Source organism: Haliaeetus leucocephalus, unplaced genomic scaffold, assembly GCF_000737465.1.
Source record: "Haliaeetus leucocephalus isolate CR32 unplaced genomic scaffold, Haliaeetus_leucocephalus-4.0 Scaffold155, whole genome shotgun sequence".
Taxonomy (NCBI): domain Eukaryota; kingdom Metazoa; phylum Chordata; class Aves; order Accipitriformes; family Accipitridae; genus Haliaeetus; species Haliaeetus leucocephalus.
This window is the reverse complement of record NW_010972591.1, coordinates 912,342-937,986: the sequence shown is the minus strand read 5'-3', so window position 1 is coordinate 937,986 and position 25,645 is coordinate 912,342. Positions and strand designations below refer to the sequence as shown.

The following is a 25,645-nucleotide window of genomic DNA, read 5'->3' as shown; positions in this document are numbered from 1 at the left end:
ATGCCGCCTTTGCTTCAGTCTTTGGTAGCAAGACCCACCTTCAGCCATCCCACATCCCAGAGACAAGGGAGAAAGGCTGGAGCAAGGGAGATGTACCCTTGGTGGAAGAGGATCAGATCAGGGAATAATGAAGCCAACTGGACGTACATAAGTCCATGAGGCCTTATGGGATGCACCCACAAGTGCTGAGGGAGCTGGCAGATGTCATTGCAAGGACACTCTCAATAATCTTTGGTTGATCATGGCGACTGGGAGAAGTGTCTGAAGACTGGAGGAAAGGAAATGTCACTCCTCTCTTCAAGAAGGGCAAGAAGGAGAACCCAGGGAACTACACCTCGTTCCCTGGGAAGGTGATGGAGCAGCTATTCTTGGAAACCATTTCTAGGCACATTAAGGACAAGAAAATCATCATGAATAGTCAGCATGGCTGACTTCACCAAAAGGAAGTCATGCTTGATCAACTTGATAATCTTCTAGAATGAAATGACTGGCCTGGTAGATGAGGAGAGAGCAGTGGATATTGTCTACCTGGACTTCTCTAAGGCCTTTGACACTGTGACCTGTAAGATCCTCCTAGAGAAGCTATTGGTGTATGGGCTGGATAAGCAGATGATGAGGTGGACTGAAACCTGGCTGAAGGTTCAGGCCCAGGGAGTGGTGATCCATGGGCTGAAGTCTAATTGGAGGCCAGTAACTAGTGGTGTACTCCAGGGGTCAAAACTGGGACCAGTCCCATTAAATGTCTTCATTAATGATCTGGATCTGAGCCAGAGTGTGCCACCAGCAAGTTTGCTGATGACACCAAACTGGGAGGAGTGGCTGATATACTAGGGTGTCATGCTGCCATCCAGAGGGACCTCGACAGGCTGGAGAAATGGGCCAACAGGAACCTCATGAAGTTGAACAAGGAGAAGCGCAAAGTCCTGCTCCTGGGAAGGAACAATCCCAGGAACCAATATATGCTGAGGACAACCCAGCTGGAAAAGAACTTGGCAGAAAGGGCACTGGGGGTCCTGGTGGACACCAAGTAGAACATGAGCCAGTAATGTGCCCTTGCAGCAAAGAAGGCAAATAGTATTCTGGGCTGCATTAGACAAAGTATTGGCAGCTGGTCAAGGGAGGTGATCCTTCTCCTCTACTCAGCATTGGTGAGGCCACATCTAGAGAACTGTGTCCAGTTCTTGGCTCCTCAGTACAAGAGAGACATGGACATACTGGAGAGAGTCCAGCAAAGGGCCACAAATATGATGAAGGGACTGGAACACCTCTCCTATGAGGAAAGGCTGAGAGAGCTGGGACTGTTCACCCTTGAGAAGAGAAGGCTCAAGAGGGATCTTATCAATGTGTACAAATACCTGAAGGGAGGGTGCAAAGAAGATTGAGCCAGGCTCTTTTCAGTTGTGTCCAGGCCCAGGACCAGAGGCAGTGGGCAGAAACTGACACACAGGAGGTTCCCTTTGAACATCAGGAAACATTTTTTTACTGTGAGGGTGACCAAGCACTGGCACAGGTTGCCCAGGGAGGCTGTGGAGTCTCCATCCTTGGAGATGTTCAAAAGCCATCTGGACATAGTCCTGGGCAACTGGCTGTTGGTTGAGCAGGGGTGTTGGACCAGATGACCTCCAGAGGTCCCTTCCCACCTCAGTCATTCTGTGATTCTGTCATTCACCATTCATCATGTCACCAAGATCTTAAAAAAAAAAAAAGAGGGAAAAAAAAGTAAACAAAGGATGTACATATATATGTACATGCACAAGACAGTCTAAGATTTAGCTCCTGAATTCCAACTTGGGCAACTAACATAAAAATTGACTGTAAAATATTTTGAGTATTCTGTTGCCCTTAATGACTTGTGGGCTTCAGCAGGAGCACTTCAATGGTTGCTGCAAGGCACATGGGCCTTCAGAAATGACACTATTCATTCAAACAGTTGAGACAAATTTATTTTGAGGCGTATTTTGCAATATTGTTTCCTAAAAGACAAATTCAGCCTCTGTATAAGTGGATACAACTGCTATAAACTCCAATTGCAATCCAAATTGAACTGGATGTACTTTAACAGCTGAATTCAATCCTGTCCTTTGAGGAGGTTTTTTTCCTTGGGGATTTGAGGTATTTATAGCAAAACATATTATTATTTAGTGCTCTTACAGTGACTGTGAATCTATACACTTACACAAGTGCCATGATACATCTTACATATTTATTCAGTAATCCAATTCCAGAGTTACTTTAGCACAGGTTTGAGATGCACACATGCAAGCTTACACTGATGCACACAAGCTAAAATTCCTTTAAAAAATGCCTGCCATTCCTCAAAAACCTCCTTTATCTCTATCTGCATTTTCATATTGTACTTACTTTTATAACACAGTGTATTATTCATTTTCTGCTTTCTTTCTGAACTTCCCAGCAGTGAGGAATTGCACAATGAGAACCAAATGTTCACTATTATAATGAGCTTCCCAAACTGCTGGGTTTTGGTGTACATATTCTGTCTTTAGCTGGTCACAGTTTTTGACAAGAACTTGACATTTTCAGTTATCAATTGTACCTGTGACTCTGTTATTGTCTGGATGAAAAAGAATATTTGTTAGCAGTGCATCCTGCTAGGAAGAAAACCTCCCTCTCCACTATATCAGCAATGCTGAAGCTTCCTGTTGGCTGCAGACACCTAAATCAAGGCTGCTGTCCTGTAATAGCAATTGCAAGGAGAAAAGGAATATTTCAACTAAATATACCAGAAGCTGTGCATGGGAAGAGTTTGTGCTTGTTTGCTTCACTAATAGAAAAAAAAAAATCACTCATATTCAATCATATTCACTCACTCATATTGAATTATTTATGTATTTATAATTCTCTGTGGTGAATGTGTCTGCACACTGCTCTAGGGACTGCTAAAATGACTTACCTCTCCATAAATTTTTTTCAAAAAGGAAATTAATGAAATAGTAAATGTAAAAATCAAGAGGAAGGTTGACTGTTTTATGAATATACAGGATTCTTTAATGCATGTGAGACCAGAAATCAAAGCACTCCCCTGCACTTCTAGACTCTCATATCACATCACTGCATTGATCTGAACATCATGTTTTTCCACATCATGGAGGCAGAATCCTATGTGATGGTGAATTTTAGACTGGGTTCTACAAATAATGTTAGAAATAATGTTGGCTACATATCTGATTTGATGACTTAGCCAGCTTCCATCATACTGAAGTCTTTTCATCCAAGGCACAGCCTGTCCTTTGGCACAGACAGTTACCCTGGATCTCTGTCTGGAGCCCACTTTTCACTAAAATTCCCTTTCCTCTTCTGGTAAGATGGACAAGGCGTTCCTCTCTCCCAGCTCTTGGTCTCATGAACTCGTAATTAGTTGAGGAAGGAGGGAAGGGGGAGTTGCTGCTGACTGGTCCCCAGGTGCTTCTGAAAACAACTGTGCCAGCTTCAACTGCATTTCTTTGATAGGAAACTTTAAAAATCACTGCTGCTGTCTGCACCTTTCCTGGAAAAAAGGATCAGTCTCTTAATTCATTAGGTTCTGAGCAACCTGGAGAGCGCCTTTAGGTGGAATTAGAGCACTATTCTACTGACATGTTTCTGTTCATGTTGTCTGTTTGACATGGAGCTGAGTGCTGTCAGCGCCGGATCAGAGGAACAGGCACTGAGCCATTCCCCAGCAATGTTGTCAGAGGGTCCACAGACAACCGTGATCTAGTTGCAGAAAAGAGAATGGCAAGAAGGGGAGAAGGGAGGGTGTTTGCTAGTGAGCCACAGGTTAGATGCGAGAGAGCAGCTTCAGCTAAGGGACCTGTGTATGGCGTGCTGAAAGGATTGGTGGGAAGTTGGAATTAGACATCTCCAAGAGCAAGACAAGGGACCACTGTCATGAAGCACTTGCCATTTCATAGACATCAGCCTTGTACTGGGAGCATCATGCACACAGCTTTCCCAGGAAGACCTTTCCTACCTAACATCACCTGGGGCAACATTATATGATTAGGAGGAACTCTAAATCCAGAAATACCGCTTGCTGATACAGATACTAAACATGATGTCATCACATGGAGTGAGAAGATGAGTGTGCTGTAAGATTCCAACTGGCCAAGATTTACAAAAAAGGTGAAGTATTTTAAGTCTCGTATCTTCTTTTGACCATCCAAAGACATAGTACATAGCCTGTGGGGATCTTTTAGAGGTAGGTGGTGAGTTTTAAGTGTTCATTGAGCAGCTCCCAAAAGCATCAATAAAAGTTTGAAGGGGAATCTCCTTTTGTCAGGCTGCCTTCATCCCATCTGGTCTTAACAGCAAGTAATGGATCCCTGGGCCCTCACAAGGATTTTGACTCATACCTTGCGCCCCAGCAGCATCACTACCAATGCACAGGGCACAGCTGCAGGCTGTACTGAATACGAGAGGTGTGCACTGCAAAAGACCAATGTCTGTATGTAGGGGAAGGCTTCTGATTGCAGGCACACCACTTTTAATTTTTTTTTCTCCAGGGGAATACAAGAATGAGTGATTGAAACCTGGCTCTAGAGTAGTTCATCACCAGCAATGAACAAAGGCAGCTGTTTCACCTTAAGGCTACTCTGGGAAGGGTTGTGGCAGCCTAAATGCAGCCAAGGAGAGGAAAACCTGATTTGTTCCACCTCCCTGTAGGCACTTACCAGAGATACTTTTAGAGTGGAGTCACTCTCACCGTACTTTAGAGTCAGTGGGGGAAGCAAGCACTTTTCTAGGAGGGTTGTTTATCCTGCATGAGCTGAGTCACTGTCTGGTGGTGCCTGTCTATCCAGTGAGTATAAAGAAAGCTTTAGTAACAGGGCTTCTCATGTAGGTAGTAAAAGTCAGTGCCAGCAATTAAGTGGAATGAGCCTGGTGTAACTCCCGGGGCTGGGGTCTCTTGGGAGGCCTATGATGGAGCAGGGAATTGAGATCAGCCATTGAATTGCAAAGCTGTCATCCAGATGTCTTTCACTCCTCCATCTAAGACCAGAAGATCTGGAGGATTAGTGAATGAAAATTTCTTGTGGAGAGCAAAAATTCTTACATCTCATTTATGCCCCAGGAAGGCTTCAAACTATTGAAAATGGGATTTAACTTGTGCCTCTGGTCAAAGTAAGTAGCTCAGATCATTCAGGAACAGCTGAGTGGCAGTGATACCAGGTCTGACTCTGTGCAGAAGTGGTGCAAGACGGTAAACCCAAAGTGTTAGCTATGTACCACCATGCACCTGTCTGTTAGTGTGACAGCACTTCCTTTGGTACAAAATTATCTTCGGATCACTCTGTTGTTCTTATAAACATTTATATTTGTAATTATACAGAATGTAGACTTTTCTACTGTAAATTATATACATTTTGTTTTGCAGGTTGGTTACTGGAATGACATGGATAAATTAGTTTTGATTCAGCATGAACCTACACTTGGAAATGACACTTCAGCCATTGAGAATAGAACAGTAGTTGTCACTACAATTTTGGTAAGGTGCTTCTTTTTTTAAGGCTTATACTGGTGTGTGACACAATATCATTTCTAGTTATGGTCTAATTTAGTCTGCCAGTTCCTAGGTTAGTGGGAGGGTGAGAGCCATATATCTTAATTATCTTGACTGGCCTGTCTGTACAGAGAGTTTTTTGGTACACATTTAATATAATGATTCACTTGAAATCAGGTTTTTAAAATTGAGTTGCGGTAATTTTTTTCCTTTATTCAATCTTTTCCATTTTTTACTAAAGTAAGTCTCAGAAACATAAGTGAATTCTTTCAACCTCTAATTGATAAATTTTGACTCACAAGAAACTGGAAGAAAAGAAAAACCTGAAACCTCTAAATGACAGAATTGAACAGAGGGTATAAAATGAGATGTCTGTAATGCCAGTGTCTGGTTTTGTCGATACATTATAAATTCAAAATTGACATTAGCAAGAGCTAAAATTCTAAGTAGTATAGTTCAGTCAGCCAATCAGAACTGGATTATCTACTTTTAATTATGAATGAAAACATTAATTTAGTAGATGCATTTGAAAATATTTCTTAATATGTTTATTTATCATTTCAATAAAATTTCCATTTTAATTAAATAGATTTGGGGGTTGATTTTCCAGTGTTATTGGTGTTTTTAAAGAGTGGTTGCAAAGGAGAATGCAGTTGCTTCATTCATTTACATTTTTAATACATAGTTTTTCAAAATGGTTGTTTCTTACAATTTCTATTTTAAACAAAATATTTAACAATTTTCCCTCTGAAGTCAGACATGCCCTTTTAAGCTGATGTTTGTCAAACCCAGCTGGCAAAGGGTGACCTTTACCTGACCGCTTTTAAGATTTTACATCTCAGTTCACTGCCCTTTTCACCTGCTTCATTTAGACAGGATGTTTTAACCCTTTAGAATAGACTGTGTCTCAAATGGGAAGGAATATTCTGTATGTGTTGTTAAGCAATATTTTTTCTAATTTAATACAGAGTTGAAAATAATCCAAAGGAAAGTGTCAAGACATTTTCTTACTCAAAAATGCAGTTAGTTACCAGATTTCCAGCAGTGTGTATCAGCATTTATACATTAAATATGTCTTAACAAGTCTCCTGTTGAAGATTATCATTCCAGGATGCAAACCAACCAAACTGCTATACAGGAATTCAGAATGTAACTCCTAACCAGATTGTGTAACTTTTTATTTTATTTTATTTTTTTGCATGGGACATTTAAAATATATGTATCTTTTTCCTAAAAAAAAAAAAAAAAAAAAAAAGACTTGGTGATGGAAAAAAAAATATACTTCAGTACAGTCCTCCTCTTTTCAGCCTCTGATGAAGAATCCTATTTTAAGAAATTGATCAAGGAAGAAAAGAGTCCCAAGATGCTGCGAACATTCCTAACTAAGGCTCAAGTATTAACCACCAGTCTAGTAGCATTGAGCTAATTTTTCCATATGGATTACTGTTCCTCTGACTGGATGACCAGGCACTGAACCACCAAGAAAAGTTCTGTGACTAATCTGAAATGTCTAGAACAGATGACGTTAACCTTCAACTTTGCCAAGCTGAGAAGAGAACGATGTGAATAACAAGCTTTCAGTCGAAATTTTCCTCTCATACCAATCCTGATATCTTTGACTGAAGCTTCCATACATGAATACTGTAATTTCCATAAATAGCTCCAAGCTTAGGAGAAGCAAGTAAAAAATAACAATGAAAAGTAATATGAAAGGTTCCTGTTTACCAGAAAGGAGAAAAAGGAAAACAAAAAAGCTTTTAAAATGTGTTATCTTGCCTGTCCTGTTTGCATTGAAGCATTTTGATGTTCATAATAAATGTTATCTTCAAAAGAACTTTTCCAGTCCCTGTATTGAAAGGACTGGTGGGATCATTTTCAAAACCAAAAAGCTGAATTATTATTCCAAAGCATGCCCTATGTTTATGCAGCATGTCATTTTGGGATAAATGCAATTATTTGAAAGCAACACTGCTTCTTGACAGAAAGTGTCCCCTTTCAATGTTTCAAAATCACAGTGCAAGAGAAATATATCAGAATTTGGTTTGAATAAGAATATATGGTGAATTCTGCCTTATCATGCCCATCTCCCACTGACTGCACTGGGAGCTGCACACATGATGCTGAAGGCAGATTAGAACCATGATTCTTAATATTGGCCTGCCAGGGCAATGATTTAGCATCCATAATCATTTGATCACACACACAAAGAAAGGATATATTTAACTAGGATAACTTTCAGAATCCTCTTATTTTGCTCTTCTCTGTATTATAATCATGTTGCAAATGCCAGACAGAGACTTTTTCACCTCTTCATTGCCCTCTTCACATTGAAGGGAAGTTGAACCATTGTAGATGACAAATATAATTTTGGTTGCATGCATATTTTCCAACACTAAACTGAAAAGCTTCTGCAGCCAGTGCTGTCAGGCTTTTCAGTCTTTGAAGACAGGTGTCATGGCAGTATAAGAAAAGTTTACAAGTTTTCAGCATGGCTCGCTTTAATTTTTGCCTGAAGCCAAATAGCACAAGTTGGTTTGCCTGCTCTTTCTTCAGTTTTTATGCATCTATGCTTACTTTGCTGTAATGTGGCTGTATGGCTATTGCATAGAAGGTGCATTATAATGAATTAACTCTGCACTCAAAGAACTTAGTACAGTGTTTTCTACTTGGCAAAATGTTATGTTCATTTGTAACGTAGTGAGAGCACATAGAATTTATTTTACAATTTTGGTTTAGTGCATAGGCACTCAACCTATCTTCAATTAGTCATGTGGTGAAGGAGCAGCCCAGAGGGAGGTGGCAGCAGGGGCAGCTGATGTGCTTTACCAGCTGCCGTGCAGCCCTGCTTTTTATAGTTCCTGGGAGAGACCTGTGTCCTGCACCTCATGTGATGCACAGCCTCCTGCACATCTGGCCCTCTGGAAAGGACAGATTTTCTACCTGTGTGCAGAAGCATTCCCTCCAGGGGAGGCTTGGGACCTCCAAATGCACAGTAGGGTCATTGTATGACTGGAGAAGGGACGCCATGTGCAGCCCTCCTCTAACACTAAGGTAAAGCGAGTGACTTACCCAGCTAGGAAGAATAATCATCTCTGATTTAGCAAGTTGACAATATAGGGGAGTAGACTGGGAAGACTACTTCAAAGTCTCTAATCCATTTCATGATACAGCCAACTTTGTACCTACTGTGAGACTGCAAAACTTAAAAATTACAAAAATCCTTTAGAAACAAAGGTTGATGTACATGAGCTGCATCTGCATTGTGGCTTCCAGCTCAATATTTTAAGGAGATAGTCTTGGTGTTGGCAGATTAATCTTCAAGGGCAGGATCCAGTTCATGACTGAGCCACTAAATGTACATGACTTTACAAAGGATATTGATTCAGTTGCCCACTTATAAGCACTCAGTGACATTTAAGATGCTCTAGGATATACTGCCTACCCCCCATTTCTTACACTGGCAGGATGAGGCTTGCCTGTCTCATGCAGAATACGACCACTCCATCTGGATGTCTCAGCTAGCGTATGTTGTTTCAGGCATGTGGGATAGGTTGTGCCTCAAGTATGTAAGTTTTCATCAAAGTCCACAAAGATTTAGAAATTGATTCAATGGCCCATAGGTGGATGCCGAACACTGAGGATATCAGACCTATCCATAAAGGGGCAGCACAAAGGACCTGCAGAATGGCACTTGGAGGTCAAGCAGGTTACCGTAGGGCATATCAGATGATAGATAACCTTCATTAGGTGACTGAGAGCCACCCTCATTGTTTTGACTGATATACTCTTCATGGAGTCTTACCTCAAAAATTCTAACTATAACCTTCCTTCTCATAATAGAAAAATATTTTTTCATTAGAAACTTTATTAATTAAATTGTTTAGTAAACTGGAGAAAAAATTGAAGTTTGTTGCATGACAATAATAAAGATTTCAAACCGAATCCTGGACACTTTATTCAGAAAAAAAAACCCAAAACACAAAACGCAAAAAACCTTCCATTGACATCTACAGAAGTTTCTTTCAGAATAAAGTGTGATAGTATGTGCCACTCCTGTTCTAAAAATGAGACATTTCCTTGCACAAATATTGTCACTTTTACAAATTATTTTTACAATGTTTAAAGATTCTGAAATGAACTTTAGAATAGGAAAGCCAAACATAGATCTGTTTGGTATTTGCATTAGTTACTTTCTCGAGCTTCCCTTATAGTATGAATCATGAGTTGTGAGCATTTTACTGTACACATGAATTTGTGGCAATGTGGTGGAATGATTTGTTTACATCTATAAAGGTAATTGTTGCAGACATCAACTTGTATTTACAAATGTTAAGTATTGTTATAAAATTGTGAATTATATAAGTAAAGCTTGCACCATTTCAAATATCTGTTCCGTGCTAGTCATTGATCATTTCAATGTGAACTTTTCTTTGATTCAGTACCCCAGAGAATACTATTAAGCAGCTGAAACCTTGCAAATATTGCAGTGTTAAACCTCATTCAGCAGTAAGTCAAACCTGTGTTTTACATCAGTAGGTTAAGAGTTTATAGTTCAAAAATGTAATAAATACAAAGATGGTAGGGAGAAGTAATATTTTTGTTAGACAAGATGCTATAACTGCAAATGGTGAAAAAGTGTGCCTACTGTTTTCAGCTATTACAGCTGATCTAATAGAAGATATTACCTCTCCACAGATGTCTTGCATCTCTTATATCTTTAGACTAGCATGGTTACACTAACATTACTTCTAATTTAGAAAATGCTATTGTAATAGATTATACAGAAAAAATCATCTTTTTCAATGCCACAGACAGAAGATATGGCTGAGTACGTGCTATTGATCAGTTCAGATATTTCATTACTTTGCAGTGTGACCTTGCAAGTTCATCTGTGTAACTTGCTTGTTAGCAAACCAGTAAACTTGCCTTTCCATGCCCTGATGTTATTATAATAACATCTGCACACCTCATTAGTTTGGAACACCCCCAAAGTCTGAAATGGACAGAATTTAAAACGAGTGCTACTATTTCATTTTTTTTGCAAACAGTCTTTATCAAAAAGCCACATTCAGTCCCACCCACATTTCCCCATCAAATTCTACCTTGAAAATATATCTTTCATTATTTGGCAGGTAAAGTAGGCACAACAATTAAAGAAACTGGTTTTTATTCTGTGTAAAATAGGTAGGAGGGAAAAGACAACATGGCGAGCAAAAGGTAGTAAGTGTTCCCATTATTTTTAATTGTATTATTTCACACTGGCAGTGTGAAATAATTCTCACTCAATTACTGCTTCTTTTAAAGCAGTCACAGCAAGAGGTACTACCTTACTTTATAAGAGAACTGCATTATAAGAGATGTTCCTTTCTGTATTTTGCTCTAAATCAGTAAGATCAGAGTGTGTAGAAAGAGAAGTGGATGGGGAGAGAACCAATGTGGTTCCTCCAAGTCACCCAACGGATCCCTGCCAGAACCCAGATCTTCTGAGTCCTCATTTGGTGGTCCCTCCACTGGATGGGATTGTCGCTGCTTGCACCTACCAAGCATGGTATTGGACCCCACTGCGTCCCTTCTCAGCGTTCTCTCACAGAGCTCATGCGGAGGAGGGCTGAAGTTTATTTAGCCTTTAACAGGAAAAATAAGTCATCCATCACTTTGCTTTGCTATGCAGAGACAGTTGAAATGCTTTTTTGTAGCAGCCCTGTCAGTGATGAGGTGCAGGCAGAAGCACAGCATCTGGGTTTTGGGAGAAGGAGCAGGCTGACCTGTCCTCCTCTGTGACTGTCTGCTTTGTGTCCCTCTCCAGAATTATTATTTCCTGGTGTGACTTTAATTGTATGCCTTTGGCTTTGGATTTATAAGAAAGGCTGAATCAGAAGAGCTAGCAGTCACTAACTCTGGTCTTTGAAAAACAAAATTGCTTTTGAGGTGCAGCAAGCAAATGTAGCTAACTGAAGCTTGTACGGAGAGTCCACAAATGCAGGATACTGGACAAGACTTGGTTGTTATTTCTAGCTGGCAGTTGGCTAAATTACAGTCAGGAGAGAGAGTATTTTTCACCTCTTTATTTTTAACCATTTTTGTGCAATGACATATGTAGAAAGACATAGGTAGTCAGACAGAGTTTGACTTTGGAAGTGATCATTATGGACACTTTTCTATGCTTTGTGGTTCCTTAGCTGAAGTAATGGCCATCCAATCAATGGCCTCCAACACTGAATTACTGCTAAGGGATTGTGGCCCAAAGAGGAATGTCCGTAGCGGAGAGTAACATCAGGAGATGATGGGAGGAGAGGTGTTCCTGGAATACACCTGAGAGTGAAACATTCCTGCAATACTTAGGAACCTGACTCTGTCTTTAAGGAAACACTAGCACTTCCCCATTCCCAAACTGTGTTGAATTTAATCTGGGACCTTTCCTCTCACACTGATGTAAACGAACTACACAACTTTCTCCACTCACACAAAGCCCTGTTCTGCCATCCTTATACAGAGGTGGGTCCTGGGCAGAGTAACCACAGGGAGTAAACTTACATAAGTAAAGAGAATAGTGCCTCCCATGTATAATCTCTCTCTTTTCTATTTCTCTGCCTTTTCACCTTATAATAGTAAATTAAAGATAATGTTCAGGCTCGCCTATCAAGTTCTTCTCTTGGATGGATCCACACCCTGCTAACAGGAGCTACATATTGGTATCCAAAAGGAATTACCTGACACAATGAAAAATTTTGGAATTGGTTTATTCAGTCACCCTATTGTTCATGTAATGCCACGTGTCCTCCATTGATAAACACTTAATAGAGGTTACAAAATTGCTGTTGCTTACAGCTGGTGTTGATGTAATTTCAATGAAGCAGACATTCTCAGACTACACTTTTACCTTTTTTTTTTTTATTTTTGTACTAATTATGTATGTAGGAAAGATGTGAATAGGGCAGAGTACTACCAAGGTTGGTGTCAAAAAAACAACATTCGCCAGGGCCAGCGTAGAGAAAACTTAAGTTGCCAGTATTTTGTGATGTAAGTTCAAACAAAGGGTGACATTAGTAACAAGTATTTTATCTGGAACTGGCTATGAGTATGGATTATGTGAAGTAATTTAAAATGCCACCAGAAAGTATAGTTTTACATAATGATTGCTAAAGTCTGAATCCACACAGAGCAAAAAAGAAAAAATGTGACCCTGATTTCCCAGTCACATAATGTTCACTATTATGATAGTGTGATTTACACAGGGAATGTAAGATCCACTTTTTGAGACAGGTTTTACTCGTTTTCAATGGCACTCACCATCCAAAAATATTTTGGTACTTCTTTTCCATGCAGCATGTAAAGTCAGTGTCAGCTTAATACCATTCTTGTCCATGCATATTGCTTAGATTCATCGTAAAAGACCTTGCAGAATCCACACTTTATTTGAAGGGGAAGATATGTGTTTCCTTGGGAACGTATTTCTATGTTCTCACTAAAATGTATGTAGCCTCTTAGTAACTATGCATTCTAAACCCCAAGAAAGCAAATCATTCAGGCTGTGCATCTGAAATTACATAGACAATAACCACATTTTGTGAGAAGATATGCTTTCTTACTGAAGTCAAAAGCATAAATTATACCTTGCATTATCTTACAGTCATTTGCATTGTATGGGTTAAACCTCTATTCACACTTTAAATTTAGCATATAATGCACTAAAGTCTTTCATTTAAAGCAAAGTAAAATTTATGTGCATCCTTACATAGTTTTTGTGTTCATAATTTGTAAGGTTGATAAATCTTGTGAAATGCATAAGCCAAATTACAGTGTAAATATTATACCTTTCTAGAAGGATTTCTGTTCATACATTTTAATTTAAATGTGCTAATACTATCCATGAACTTTTGATAAAATGTGTGTTGTTAAGTCAGTAGATGACATGTTACTTTTCAGAGTATATTCGGTATACTTCTCCTTTACAGTTCTACTTCTTTCATTATAGGAAGCCCCATATGTTATGTTCAAGAAAAACCATGATACGTTTGAAGGGAATGACAAGTTTGAAGGATACTGTGTAGATCTGGCGTCAGAAATTGCAAAACATATTGGTATCAAGTACAAAATTGCCATTGTTCCTGATGGAAAATATGGAGCAAGGGATCCAGAGACAAAAATCTGGAATGGGATGGTGGGAGAACTTGTTTACGGGGTAAGCATACCAATTTTTGAAGCAGGATTTAATTTATCATAGTGTTAGTCATAAAATAGGAAGTATGTGTGCATTTTATTTAACCTCGGGGTCACAGAAAAGAAACAGAATTCTGTTTCAGATCTCTGTGCTTTCATTTAATTTCAAGAGAAAATCAAATAGTTTCATGCAAATTCTACTGTTTAGTCAACTAGTACCTTGTAACATTGGAACATCCATAGTTTGTGCATCCCTTAAAAATTCATTAATGTTAGAACTAGTGTTATAGACCATCTATTCCTGACACATTATAAAACTTAGTTGGGAAGAATATCACTCATTTATTCATTTTCATGGAATGGTGGACAGATCTTTTAAAGAGGATAGGACTCTTGGTCTAGTTTGAGAAATGGAGAATCCACCATCATTTATTAAACATATATAATAAAACACTACAGACAGGTACATAACTAGGCAATTCAGAATTAAGACAGACTTTTAAGATTAACACTAATAATAAAATTTAAGAGCAAACTGGTAAGTTCAGCAACTAAGAGCATTAAGTTATACAGTGATCTGGGAAAGGATTATTCAGAAGAGCATAACAGTTAACAATTCTGTTGACACATAAAGTTGTAATATTTAATGAAAGTGGTTCCAACAAACACGAAGAAATATTTGCAACATTTGGTGTTACCAAAAGTAGCAAAACTCAAAGCTGTGCTTGCTAGCATCTGCGCTGAGAATAGATCAGAAGTCTTAGAGAATCTTTTTATTTCAGTGATGGAATAAAAAAAAAAATCCTAAAACTATTCAGGTGAGAACATTTCTGCCAATGAACCCATAACATGCCCCAAACTGCCTATAAAAAACTGCTGCATATCAGTTGGTCCATCCACAGTTGCAGTTTTTGCAATTCTGGTAACAGTTGGGGCCAGATGTGGCAAAAGCCTAGTGGCTTTTCTAGCAGCTCCATTTCTGTTCCCTTCTGTCAGCTAAGTATAGCTGATATATTTTGTCGAAGTCTTCTCCTCTAGCATCAGTTCAGGGGACTCCTCGACATGAAATAGACTGTGTGCTCTAGGAGTGTGGGAAATAGCACCCCAGAGTTTTGTTGATTTCCCCATGGGAATGGGAAGGTTATACCAGCCTCACAAACCTCTGTATGTTCTTGGAAGTTCTTGGAGGAACCAACCTCACTTGTGTCTTTAAAGAGTGGAAAAGCTGAATGATTCACCAAGCATGTATATCCATTTTTGTGGCTTGGAGGCAGCTCAACTCTCGGGATATTAGAAACCAAGGGGTTTTCAGACTTACTTTATCATAATGGAGGTGGATCCTTGTCTGGCTTTTAATTGCAATAGCAAACACATGGATGTCAATGGCTATGCACTGTTTTACACCAGTAGATTTTTTAAATCATCTGAGAAATTTTACAAATTGTGAGAAAATTCCCTTGTTCAGATGCATAGTTTCAGTGGCCTATCATCTAGTTGAAAATTATAGAGGAAACTTGAAATTGCACTTTAGTTTTCTGTTTGTTTGGGTTTTTTTTTTTTCCTTTTATCTTGAAAAATTCACCTCATCAAACCCAAACTGCCTTAGTACTGGACTGAAATACAGTGCTGTTAGGAAGCTCACACAGAGGTTCATGCCAGTACTGGAATGTGACCTGCAGCTATTAACATAGCTGAAAGCAACAAAACTCACAGGCATAAGGAACCTGTTACAAATCATCTACATGAAGAGGACATCCCAGAATACATGGTCAACACTTCATTTTTTTGTAGTGGAAAAGAATGAGGTGAAGGCTCTTTAAAGGTTTGATGGCCAAGTTTAAAAGCTCCTGCACAACTATCTGTTTAGGAAGGCTGCAGTCTGATTGTGATTCTGGGATTGAGCTCTGGGAATGAGCTGCAGCAAAGCTCTCAGAGCTGCTTTTATTGAAGGAACTAAGAGAAGTCCACTGTTGCCCAGTATATTTGCTCTACTGTCTGAAGGCTCCTTGAGGCTATATCTATCCCAGGATATCAGTGGCACCAGGCAGTAACTCTGGGCACTTGAACTTGCCTGACTAATCTGCTAAATTGCAGCAATGGTCCCTGGTATATTTTTGGCCTATAATTGCCGTCCAGAACAATTTCTGAGCCCAGCTGACGCTAGGATGGGGGAGAGGCCATTCCCTATAAGCAGCTTGGAGGCAGCCATGCTGGTTTAGAGGTTAAATGACTTACACGGTTGCAACACAGACTGCCCTGTGCCAGCTGGCCTTAAGGCCAAGAGCTACTCCAAGCATATTTAATGTACTTTTATGGGTGTAGCTTTAAAGGAAATTATTCTTTCTGTTAACTTATAAAAGGCTGCTGCTTAAGATTTCCGTAGGGAATCCATGAAGAGCATCTTCCCTGCAACTTCCTTGAGTCCTTGTCAGGTGATTTACAGAGCATCAGGTTCCCTGGCCTATTCCACATAGAGAAAGCGGAAAAATCAGTCAGCCAGAGACTTTCCTGCAAAGCTCTGCTATAGGAGGATGTTCATCTTCTCTGATAGATTCCCAAATCATAAACACAAGTACTCTGAGTAGTTGGCTGTGGTTCAAGCAAAGCTTTTATGTGCGGCCAAGATTGAGACAAATTTGCAACTGAATTAGCAAGTTAACAAGATGATCTCTTTGGGAAACATTTTACAGCTTCTAATTCCCAACCATGTTACAGGATTAACAAAGTTTTGTGCTGGCCAGTGAGATTGGACCTTTTCTGTGCCGCACAGAAGGCTCCACTTCCTCTCCTGCTCTTTACACCATACCCCAAGTGCCTCAGTGCCACCAATGCCGCTTAGCCCTATCCATTTTACTGAGAGTGGACATGTGCCAGTTTTATCCCATGTCTCCTCAAGACCCATATGCACCGTTGGTCGTTCTGGTATCTGGACACTTCAGATGCTGCAGAGAGCAGCTTGGTTGTTACCTAAACTCTGTAGTTGATTTTTCCATCATGTCCCAGGGGAAACAGCATATAAAGTGTTGTGATGTACAGTTTTGCTATGACTGTACAGAAGGTCGGGGGGAGGTTTGTTTTCCTGTTTTGTTTTTGGTTTTAGCACTCTATTAAAAACTACCCAGAAATCTTGGTCATTCGTCACTGATGTACTGACGTGTCCAAATGCCTGCAGTAGTCCCTGTGGGACTCTATAGGCCTTGGTATCCAGCTCACAGGAGAAATGCTGGCTGGGGATGAAATACCATTAAACACGTGTAACAGGTGTTTCCAAATGCACTAACAGTCAGCTCCAATTAAGTATTCATTCTCCTGACACAGAATGCTATTCTTTCACTGCTTAACACAAAAGGTCACAACTCATTTCTGTTTAAAATATGAGAAGCCATGAGCTTCTGAAGTTGAAATCACTTCCTGCATGATTTCTCAAATAGCTTTACCACCTTCATACAACTTGTACCAAGCATAGATTTTATTCACAAGGTTATAATAATATATTCTGGAAAAGTAAAAGCCTCTTACCATCAGACTTAATCTTTTCCCATTGTATAATATTGGAAGGATCCAGAATCCATCTGTACTTGGTAGTGGTGCAGCCTTGATTGAAATGCTGTTACAGGTGCAATTGATTCAAGTGTGAAGTATCATTAGACTTTGTCAAAACAGATTTCACTGGCAACAAAATCATTACTTGTTTGCACCATTGTTATATTGTTAATCATTTAAATCCATAATTATATGGTGTACATAAACTGGGTAAAGCACAAATGCTGATGATTATCATGCACAGCTATTGTCTTTAGCTTTCAACAACAAAGAGTTTATGTAGGCCTTAATGTGGCACACAGCAGTCTTACAAAAATAATATATAATATGATCAGATTGGGAAGGCTGCCCTTTTTCCAATTATTTGGCATCTAATTGTGACCTAGCTGTGTACTGTTGCTTTACTTTCATTGGCATGAAATGGATTTATCTACATTAAGAATCATCTGACATTAGATCACTGTCGTAATGAAATACGCTGAGTTCCTATTTCTCCTCTTTAACTCCTTAAAGTAGTATCGGCAGCTAGTTCTGATATAGTTCAAGTTCTGCATGTACTCCTTGAGCATTTAAATTTCGTAGAATGAATCTTATCCAGTGTTTCACACACAATATGCAGTGTGCTAATTAGGTCTTTAAAATCTCCACAATTCACATTGGAAAAACCAGCAACCCTCAAGGATCATTATTTTAATCTCGGTAGCAATCTGCAGACACAAAAACTGAAACATTAGCCAACACTTTTGAAGACCAGTGGCCAGGTCTATCATTTACAATCTGTTAATGAAGATACCACAAATACAGATTAGCAGTAATAGATCACAGTTTCCCTGAGCCTTTCAGTTTATTCATTTCAAGGACTCCGCATTAGGGATTCACAGTAGCTGAATTTTAGAAATACAAAAGACATTGACTCTAAGGAAGGGAACCATTCTTCTAGAAAAAAGTAATTTGTGAATGAGATGAAATACAAAAATATGCAACAATACCAATAGCCCAAACCATCCTACAATCCTTAGTCTACAGAAACAAAATTTACGTTACAATTTTCAGGATGTTTAAAAATATATTTTAGACATGTTATTTTTCTTCATATAGTAACTATCTTCATAAAATATCTGTCAGTCAGACTTGTGTAAACACAAGACTACAAGAAGCCACATTTTTAAAAATGCCTTGTATTACAAAATTTACATTAAAATTGAGAGAATTAGCAATGTTATCATAATGTTTACCCAAGACATGAGCACCAGAGATATTGGCTGATATGCTTGCAAAATTATGATTTTAATTGTGTTGGTTAGACTGTAATATCTTTACATAAAATTGATGATAAGTGTTTGCATCACAACTATTTCAAAATGACAGATATAATCTGATGATTAATATATAGCAATTTTAATACAGATTTGCATTTTGGGGCCAGTGCACTGGAATGAGTCAGTTCTTTTGAATTATTCAAAATTATACAGCTAGCAAAATAGCTTAAATTTTAACTATATAAAATTAGGTTTACATTAAATTCCATAAAATACATAATAGCTCAGTATAACTTAGTGTATAAAATAATAAAACCATATTATTTTAAATGCATTTATCTGTTTCAAAGGTGTGAGGTGACGAAAAAGCCTACATTTAAATTCTTTTTTTTCTTTATCACACAAGCTATTTATGTAACACTTGGATTAAAATATTTATGCACATCCTTAATTTTCAGTACGTTTTAATCTCATTGAAATTGATGGGATTTAAATATATCCTTGTATATTTTACTGAGCACTAATGTCCTTAAGAGCATCCTAAAAGGCAAACATGCTTAAATGCTTTGCTAAACTATGGACTATGTACTATAGCTGAAAATACTACCCCATAAGATGAATTTGAGCCAACTAAGTATTTAGAAAAGAAAACTACAACAGTTCTATTATGGAGATTTATGAAAAACTCTTAATTGTGCCCGTGAAGATGACTGGGCCTGGGGTGGGGTGAATACAGGCAGATTATCTCATCTATTGAGGCCTGAAGCAGAGTCATGCCCCTGCAGAAAGCAGGTTGTGAGTCTACCTGATTTGCAACCAAAACAAAGCATTCTCAAAATATGCTCAATTTACCCTCCTTAGCCCATAAGCTGTATAGAAGTCCAAGCTGGTCACAGAGCACAGGCTCTGCTCTGTGAATCCACCTAGATACAGCACCACAATGATGAACAGGAGAAAGGTTTCAGCAGCTTCTGCATCTGTTGTCCCAGTTCCTCTTACAATTCCCATCTTAAGTACTTCTGTAATGACAGCTTTAGTGTACAAGGCAAGGCATGTTTGCCTTGTTAGTCAAGGCAAGGCAAGGCAAGGAGCAAACCCTGATGCAATGTTGAGTCCCTAATGACAGAAGTGACCCATTAGCACAGCTACAAAACCTTATAGTTCATGCAGACATCATTGTTAGCAGCTGTCGTCAACATCATCGTCAATAACAATTCATTCAAGACTGGCATCTTCATTCTGAAAACGTACTAGAGAAACATGTTAAAAATTATTCCTGTCTCTAAGGCGAATGGATTCAGCACACTTTTTATCCTTTCACTGCATGATTTTGCACAGCTATTTTCTGTATACTTGCCTTTTTGCACTGTTTAAAATCTGATTCATTCCTATTGAACTACCTTTCCCCCAAGACAACTGCGTGCAGTTTTGTGGCATCAGGGCAATAGTTAATCACCTCTGCTGCTTCATGCTATTTGGAACTTCCTTGAGTCTATGACCTGGTTTCCCTCGAAGAACGATTGTGTCTTATAAAAATATGATAATAAATGACTGTTTCTGGGATCTTATAAAAAACCTCTATACATTCAGTGACAATAGAGTCTTTCTCAGTTTTCATTCTTCCTTGAATTCCTTTACTTTAAATCTAAATTAATACCTAAAATGATCTACCTACACTGCTGCCCACCTCTATAAGATTTAAGAGTCTTCTCCTTAGCAGGAAAATGAAGTATTTCTATAATTCTGTAAAATAAAAGCCTGCAATATGTATGTTTTACTAAAAGGATATTGAGTAAATACAGACTGTGATAAAAAGAAGCAGAAAGATGTTATAAAGAACTTTTAAGCCACAGTGTCCTGATGTTAATGATATGCCTTTGAAATTAGTTGCTTAGCTGAGTGTATAAGCCAACTCCAATTAATCTATACATCTATATTTCTTTTTTCTTTATAGAAAGCAGAGATTGCTGTTGCGCCTCTGACCATCACTTTGGTACGAGAAGAGGTCATTGATTTTTCTAAGCCTTTTATGAGTTTGGGGATATCCATTATGATCAAAAAGCCCCAGAAATCTAAACCAGGAGTGTTTTCCTTCTTGGACCCTTTGGCGTATGAGATCTGGATGTGCATAGTCTTTGCCTACATTGGTGTCAGTGTGGTCCTGTTCCTAGTTAGCAGGTTTAGCCCGTATGAGTGGCACACAGAAGAACCGGAGGATGGGAAAGAAGGACCCAGTGACCAGCCTCCCAATGAGTTTGGCATATTCAACAGCCTCTGGTTTTCCCTGGGTGCCTTTATGCAACAAGGATGTGATATTTCCCCAAGGTTTGTGTCAAATCTTTTTACATTTGCATTTTATCTTCAACACTGAAGCATAGAATCTTCCTTCATTTATTTTCCTAGCAGTGTTTTGAAGTTCATTCTTTACAAAGCCTTTTCATTTTTATTTTTTTAATAGCTATGATAAGGGCAACAGAGAATCTGCTTTGAATTTCAGTCATCAGTATTATTTTACGTATGTCAATGTGCGTAAACCATCAACGGCTCTCAGAAACAGCAGGTACACACAGGGGCAATTCCACTGAGTTGACTTCAGAGAAGCTGTGTTGTTGCTAAATTAGTTCCATTGTATTACAATTATGAAATGCACGCTATTGTGCTGAGTATTTGTCTTGCATGAATGAATGTCCCATTTCTATTCCCTCTCAAGTTCTACAGCACTGCTTCCAGAGTATCACTGTGTATGAGAGACAGAGAATATTTGACCATCTGTTTCTGAGAAGCCACACTGTATTGCTAAACCATGCCTTACAGAGTAGGTGCCTCAGGTGTAATATATGATCCCAGTCCTGAATTTCTCAACCTTTTAAGATGTTCTGGAACTTTGGTGTGCAGTAACTACAACTTCTTAATTAAACATTATAAATGAATCTTTCAAACTTGAATGCTTCATTTTAGCCATTTACAGTGAGATTTTGAGAGTGTTCAGCATTGGCCTAACTCTGCTATTATTGCAATAAAACTGATACTGATTAAGACTGGATATAAATTACTCCTCAACAACCTTCTCATCAAATTACAGGTATTAAAACGGAAAATATAATTTTTTACTTAACATAAATATCTCTGTTACCACAGAATGCTTGCTTCTTAAATAACAAAAATGTGAAAGTTCAAATGATTGCAGTAGCTTGTAGAATGTTTGATAAATTTGGGTGACAGGAACATCTTAATCCTAGAGCCAACATAATCCATGTGCAAAACCTTTTGTGTCTTTGGGTTTTTTAAGAGGAAACAGAAAAAGCTACTGATTTGCAGCGACCATGCTTTACCTTTGTCTCCAAAAAGAGATTACCTATCCAGTAATTTGACAAAATTTTTGCTATTTTAGGCATTTACTGAAATAATAAGAAACTGGGATTACTGTTCAAGAGAATTCAAACTTCTGTATGTGCGTGATACGTATTAATACAGTGAAATCTGTACTGTAGGCATTAAGATTCCAGAGAAAAAGCATTTATTAGTATTTATGCAAATTATCTCCCTCCCATTGACTGTTACGTAATGATACGTGTTCAGCAATAATGGTGCCTTCTCTCTTTCTCTCTCTCTCTTCATGGCTTAAGAGACGGGAAAATGTGCATTATCTTATTCATGTTTAGATCCCTCTCAGGTCGCATTGTTGGAGGTGTCTGGTGGTTCTTCACGCTCATCATTATTTCATCCTACACTGCTAACCTCGCTGCTTTCTTGACCGTTGAGCGAATGGTCTCGCCCATAGAAAGTGCAGAAGACCTTGCTAAACAAACGGAAATTGCTTATGGGACACTGGACTCAGGGTCAACCAAAGAGTTCTTCAGAGTAAGTTGGCATGTCCATTAGAGCAGCTCTCCCTAACAAATGCTCTTATAAGATGCTTGGGAGTATGAAATAATGTTACTTTGCAATGATATGGAATACAGTTTGTAACTCCTGCAATCCTTTAGCTACATTTTTACCCCCACAACACCATTTGTTGGAGTTCTCAGTTATTTTAATTTGTGGAAAACTTATTGATCCTGTCACATTGGGCAAAAGTATCCCTGAGGGATACTGAAGCCAGTGATAATTAAAGCAGCATTGTGCTATTGATTCATCTGAAGCTAGTACTGAAATGATGTGCAACATTGGAAGCCTATGATGATAACATGGAGTCTTGCAGGTTTTGTTTCTGCTTACAGATTTGGATGTGTGTATTTTGCTTTAGTGTCTTGGGTGGTGGACAGGAAATGCATTTTTTAATTTGCTGACTTTCAGATGAATAATAAAGAGAAAATATATCTCAGGGGGATGTAGTTGGAGCATTAGGAAATAGCCTAAATAGCCATTCATATGTCTGTGCTGTCTGTATTGATTACTTCATTTCCATTTGCTTTCCTGTGTTAGTGTGGTTGGTATGTAATCCTCATCATTTGCCAGCTGGAAAACAGGGAGCCTGGACATCACAAGAAGTACATAATAAACAGTCCCCCCTGCTTTATTTCATGTCTCTAGCAGATGAAAGTTAAGCTTAGCTGACTGAATGTGTGTGAGTTTAGTGTTTGAACATGGCCCTGAATAAATGCTGTGAGCCAGTAATCCTTCCTTGGAAATTACACAGTTTAGGAGCATTATTTATCTGAAAGGTGCAGTTCGAGGCATTTTTAGAAGAAAGGAAGATGGAGTGATAATTTCTTCTTACTGTCTAATTGAAAGGGGACTGTTCCATTTTAGGTGCTCCCACACACCTTGACTGTTTTCAGTTTGGCCAAATTGAATGCAGTGAATCATTAACAAAATTACAGTTGGGATTTGTGAACTATAGACAGTATCAATTCAAGGGCAGCTGCTGAGTCACTCGCAAAAGGTCTGCAGTGAAATAACCTTTATATTGCAAGAGATACCCCCATAGAAGAAGTTGCAAATATTTTCTATTAGCTGTAAAAAGATGGTGCCTTATAAGATATAAATGACACTTAACCAACACGTAGTGGTTGAGCCTTCACATAATGAAGTTGTCCAAGGAATTTAGTCTAAGCTAGTTTTCTAGATTTCTTCTGTAGACAGTGGAGAAAGAAAAGCACCCATGTGCATCCTGGACGGGACAAGTGTATTATGTTGAAATAAATCACCCTTTAAAGTATCTTCTTCTCTGCATCAATTCTAGAGGGATCCCACTGAAATGGCTAGGTGCTTGGTACCTCATTTTTTTAATGAATGCAGTTCAGTGACAGGTTTCTAACTACACCTGTTTTCTTCTATAGTCAGGATGTTGGTATACACCTAAATATGACACTGCAGATGCTCTCTGGGAGCTTTATTTTTTTACCCCAAGAGGTCCAAACTCAGCTTGTGGTCCCTAGAAGCCCTGATTTCACACCAGATGTCTACAAAAATGGTGGCATTAAGATATAGGAAGCTTGTCTGAGAATTGAAATATTTTGATCCTGAGATGTCCGGATTTCCTGTTTTCTTGAAAAGAGTATAATCCATCAGTACTTATTATTTATATTCGTTTATGCTTAACCCATAGGGTCTTGTTTCCTCAATTTTTGGAAAGTTAGGTATTTAATTCTGGGAATTCCAGTTTCAGTCCATCACAAGCTGAGGTGGTAACCACTATATATGTGTATGAATAGTTCTTTCAACTGGAATGAAGCTGTGATGGTAGTTAAAAACATGATGCTGAGGACCAGGCAGATTTATTTAACTTTGGATTTATTAACTTATTGCATTTTCAAGAGCATCCAGTGCTTGCAACTTTTTAGGTGATGATGCAAAAATTAATTCCCAAGGAAATAGTAAAGAACAAAGGAATAGAGTTGTTTTCTTAAGAGTTTCAAAACACTTGTACAAGCCATTGTTTTGAAGCAATGAGGTCAGGTCTTCTGACATAAAAACAGTCTTGGTCACAAAAATTTCATGACTCTTTTAAATCATCCTGTAAACACAGATACTTTTTTGTTTCAATCAATATTTCATGCAAGATCTTTCCTTAAAGAGAAGATTCTTTGTCCGTCTATAATGACAAACACTTTAATCTTAAAGGGTTAACAGAAAAAAGAAGGAAAATCAATGTCCTCTTTATATTTTTTCCTTTATTTCAAAATACAAAGGGAAACATTAGAAGTAACTACAAATGCTAAATATATAGCTGCACATGCAAAATTTGAAGCTTTATCAAGATTTAGACTGTTGACTACTTTTTTTAAAATGGTGCAATAGAGCCTCTGTTATCAAATGATTTCTAATCTCTGCAACACTGTAGTGATTATTAATGATATTGTATGCGCTATTTCTACAAATATTTTTCACAAAACAGGGACAAATATAAAATATTATTGACAGACAATATTTGCACAAACACTGTTTTCATATTACATAAATTAAGACCTAGCCTGAAACAATAGTATGAGAAGACTTGTTTGCCAAGTCTAACATTTTACGTGGTTGGAAGCAAATATCATCACTTTTGGGATTAGAGTCCTGTGTAACTTCTCTGTCAGTGATTACTATCTGGCTGAAGATGAGCCTTCAGGACATTTTCTCATCATTTGATCATTTCTGATCAAAGTATCAGAAACTCTGAACAGCTATTCAGTCTGCTTTGATTCCATATTGAAAACAGAAAAGGGAAAAGTAATTTTAAGCCAACATAAAGAAAAAGACTTTGATACTATTAGCTATTTACTCTTATTTTCTGTTCTGGATGCAGTGAGAGTTACATTTTCTGAGCAGCTTGCTTAAAAGGGCAAGAACTTAGTTTTAGCAGCCCTACTGAGAAAAGCCCTAAATGAAAATTATCCTAGCTTGGCTGACTGCAGGGGAAAGCTGCAATGTTTCCTCATATGATAATAAGGAATATCTGTTGGTTTGCTCTTCAATTTTCACTCTGAGTTGACATGCAAAAATTGAATGTTAACAGATGAAAGTTTGGGAGAAGAAAATGTTCTTACAGAGCAGATGCCTTGTTAGACTTTCCATATTTTTTTGTGTCTCAATGAGCAAAGGAAACTAGATCCTGAAAAAATAGATTTAAATGCAACCTTTTCCAATTGATTTAGGGCATTACTTCCTCTTACTAATAGAGCTATTTTATGTGTTGCGTGGTTTTAGTTTTGAAGGAAAGTGACCTATTATATGTTTACTTTATAATCTGATGATA

The 25,645-nt window shown here is 38.3% G+C and overlaps 1 protein-coding gene across 3 annotated transcripts in view; it reads left to right on the top strand.

Moving 5' to 3' along the window:
* The window catches only part of GRIA4 (glutamate receptor, ionotropic, AMPA 4), a 238,332-nt gene that overhangs the window by 167,752 nt on the left and 44,935 nt on the right, over positions 1-25,645 (top strand). For 2 of the 3 annotated variants that reach the window (XM_010562112.1, XM_010562113.1), the window contains exons 9-12: positions 5,375-5,485; positions 13,476-13,682; positions 20,417-20,787; positions 22,125-22,323. In XM_010562112.1, coding sequence (XP_010560414.1) covers positions 5,375-5,485; positions 13,476-13,682; positions 20,417-20,787; positions 22,125-22,323 — 888 coding nt within the window. Of the gene's footprint in view, positions 1-5,374; positions 5,486-6,807; positions 8,054-13,475; positions 13,683-20,416; positions 20,788-22,124; positions 22,324-25,645 lie in introns of those variants that run through there. The other variant, XM_010562114.1, reaches the window with a different exon arrangement.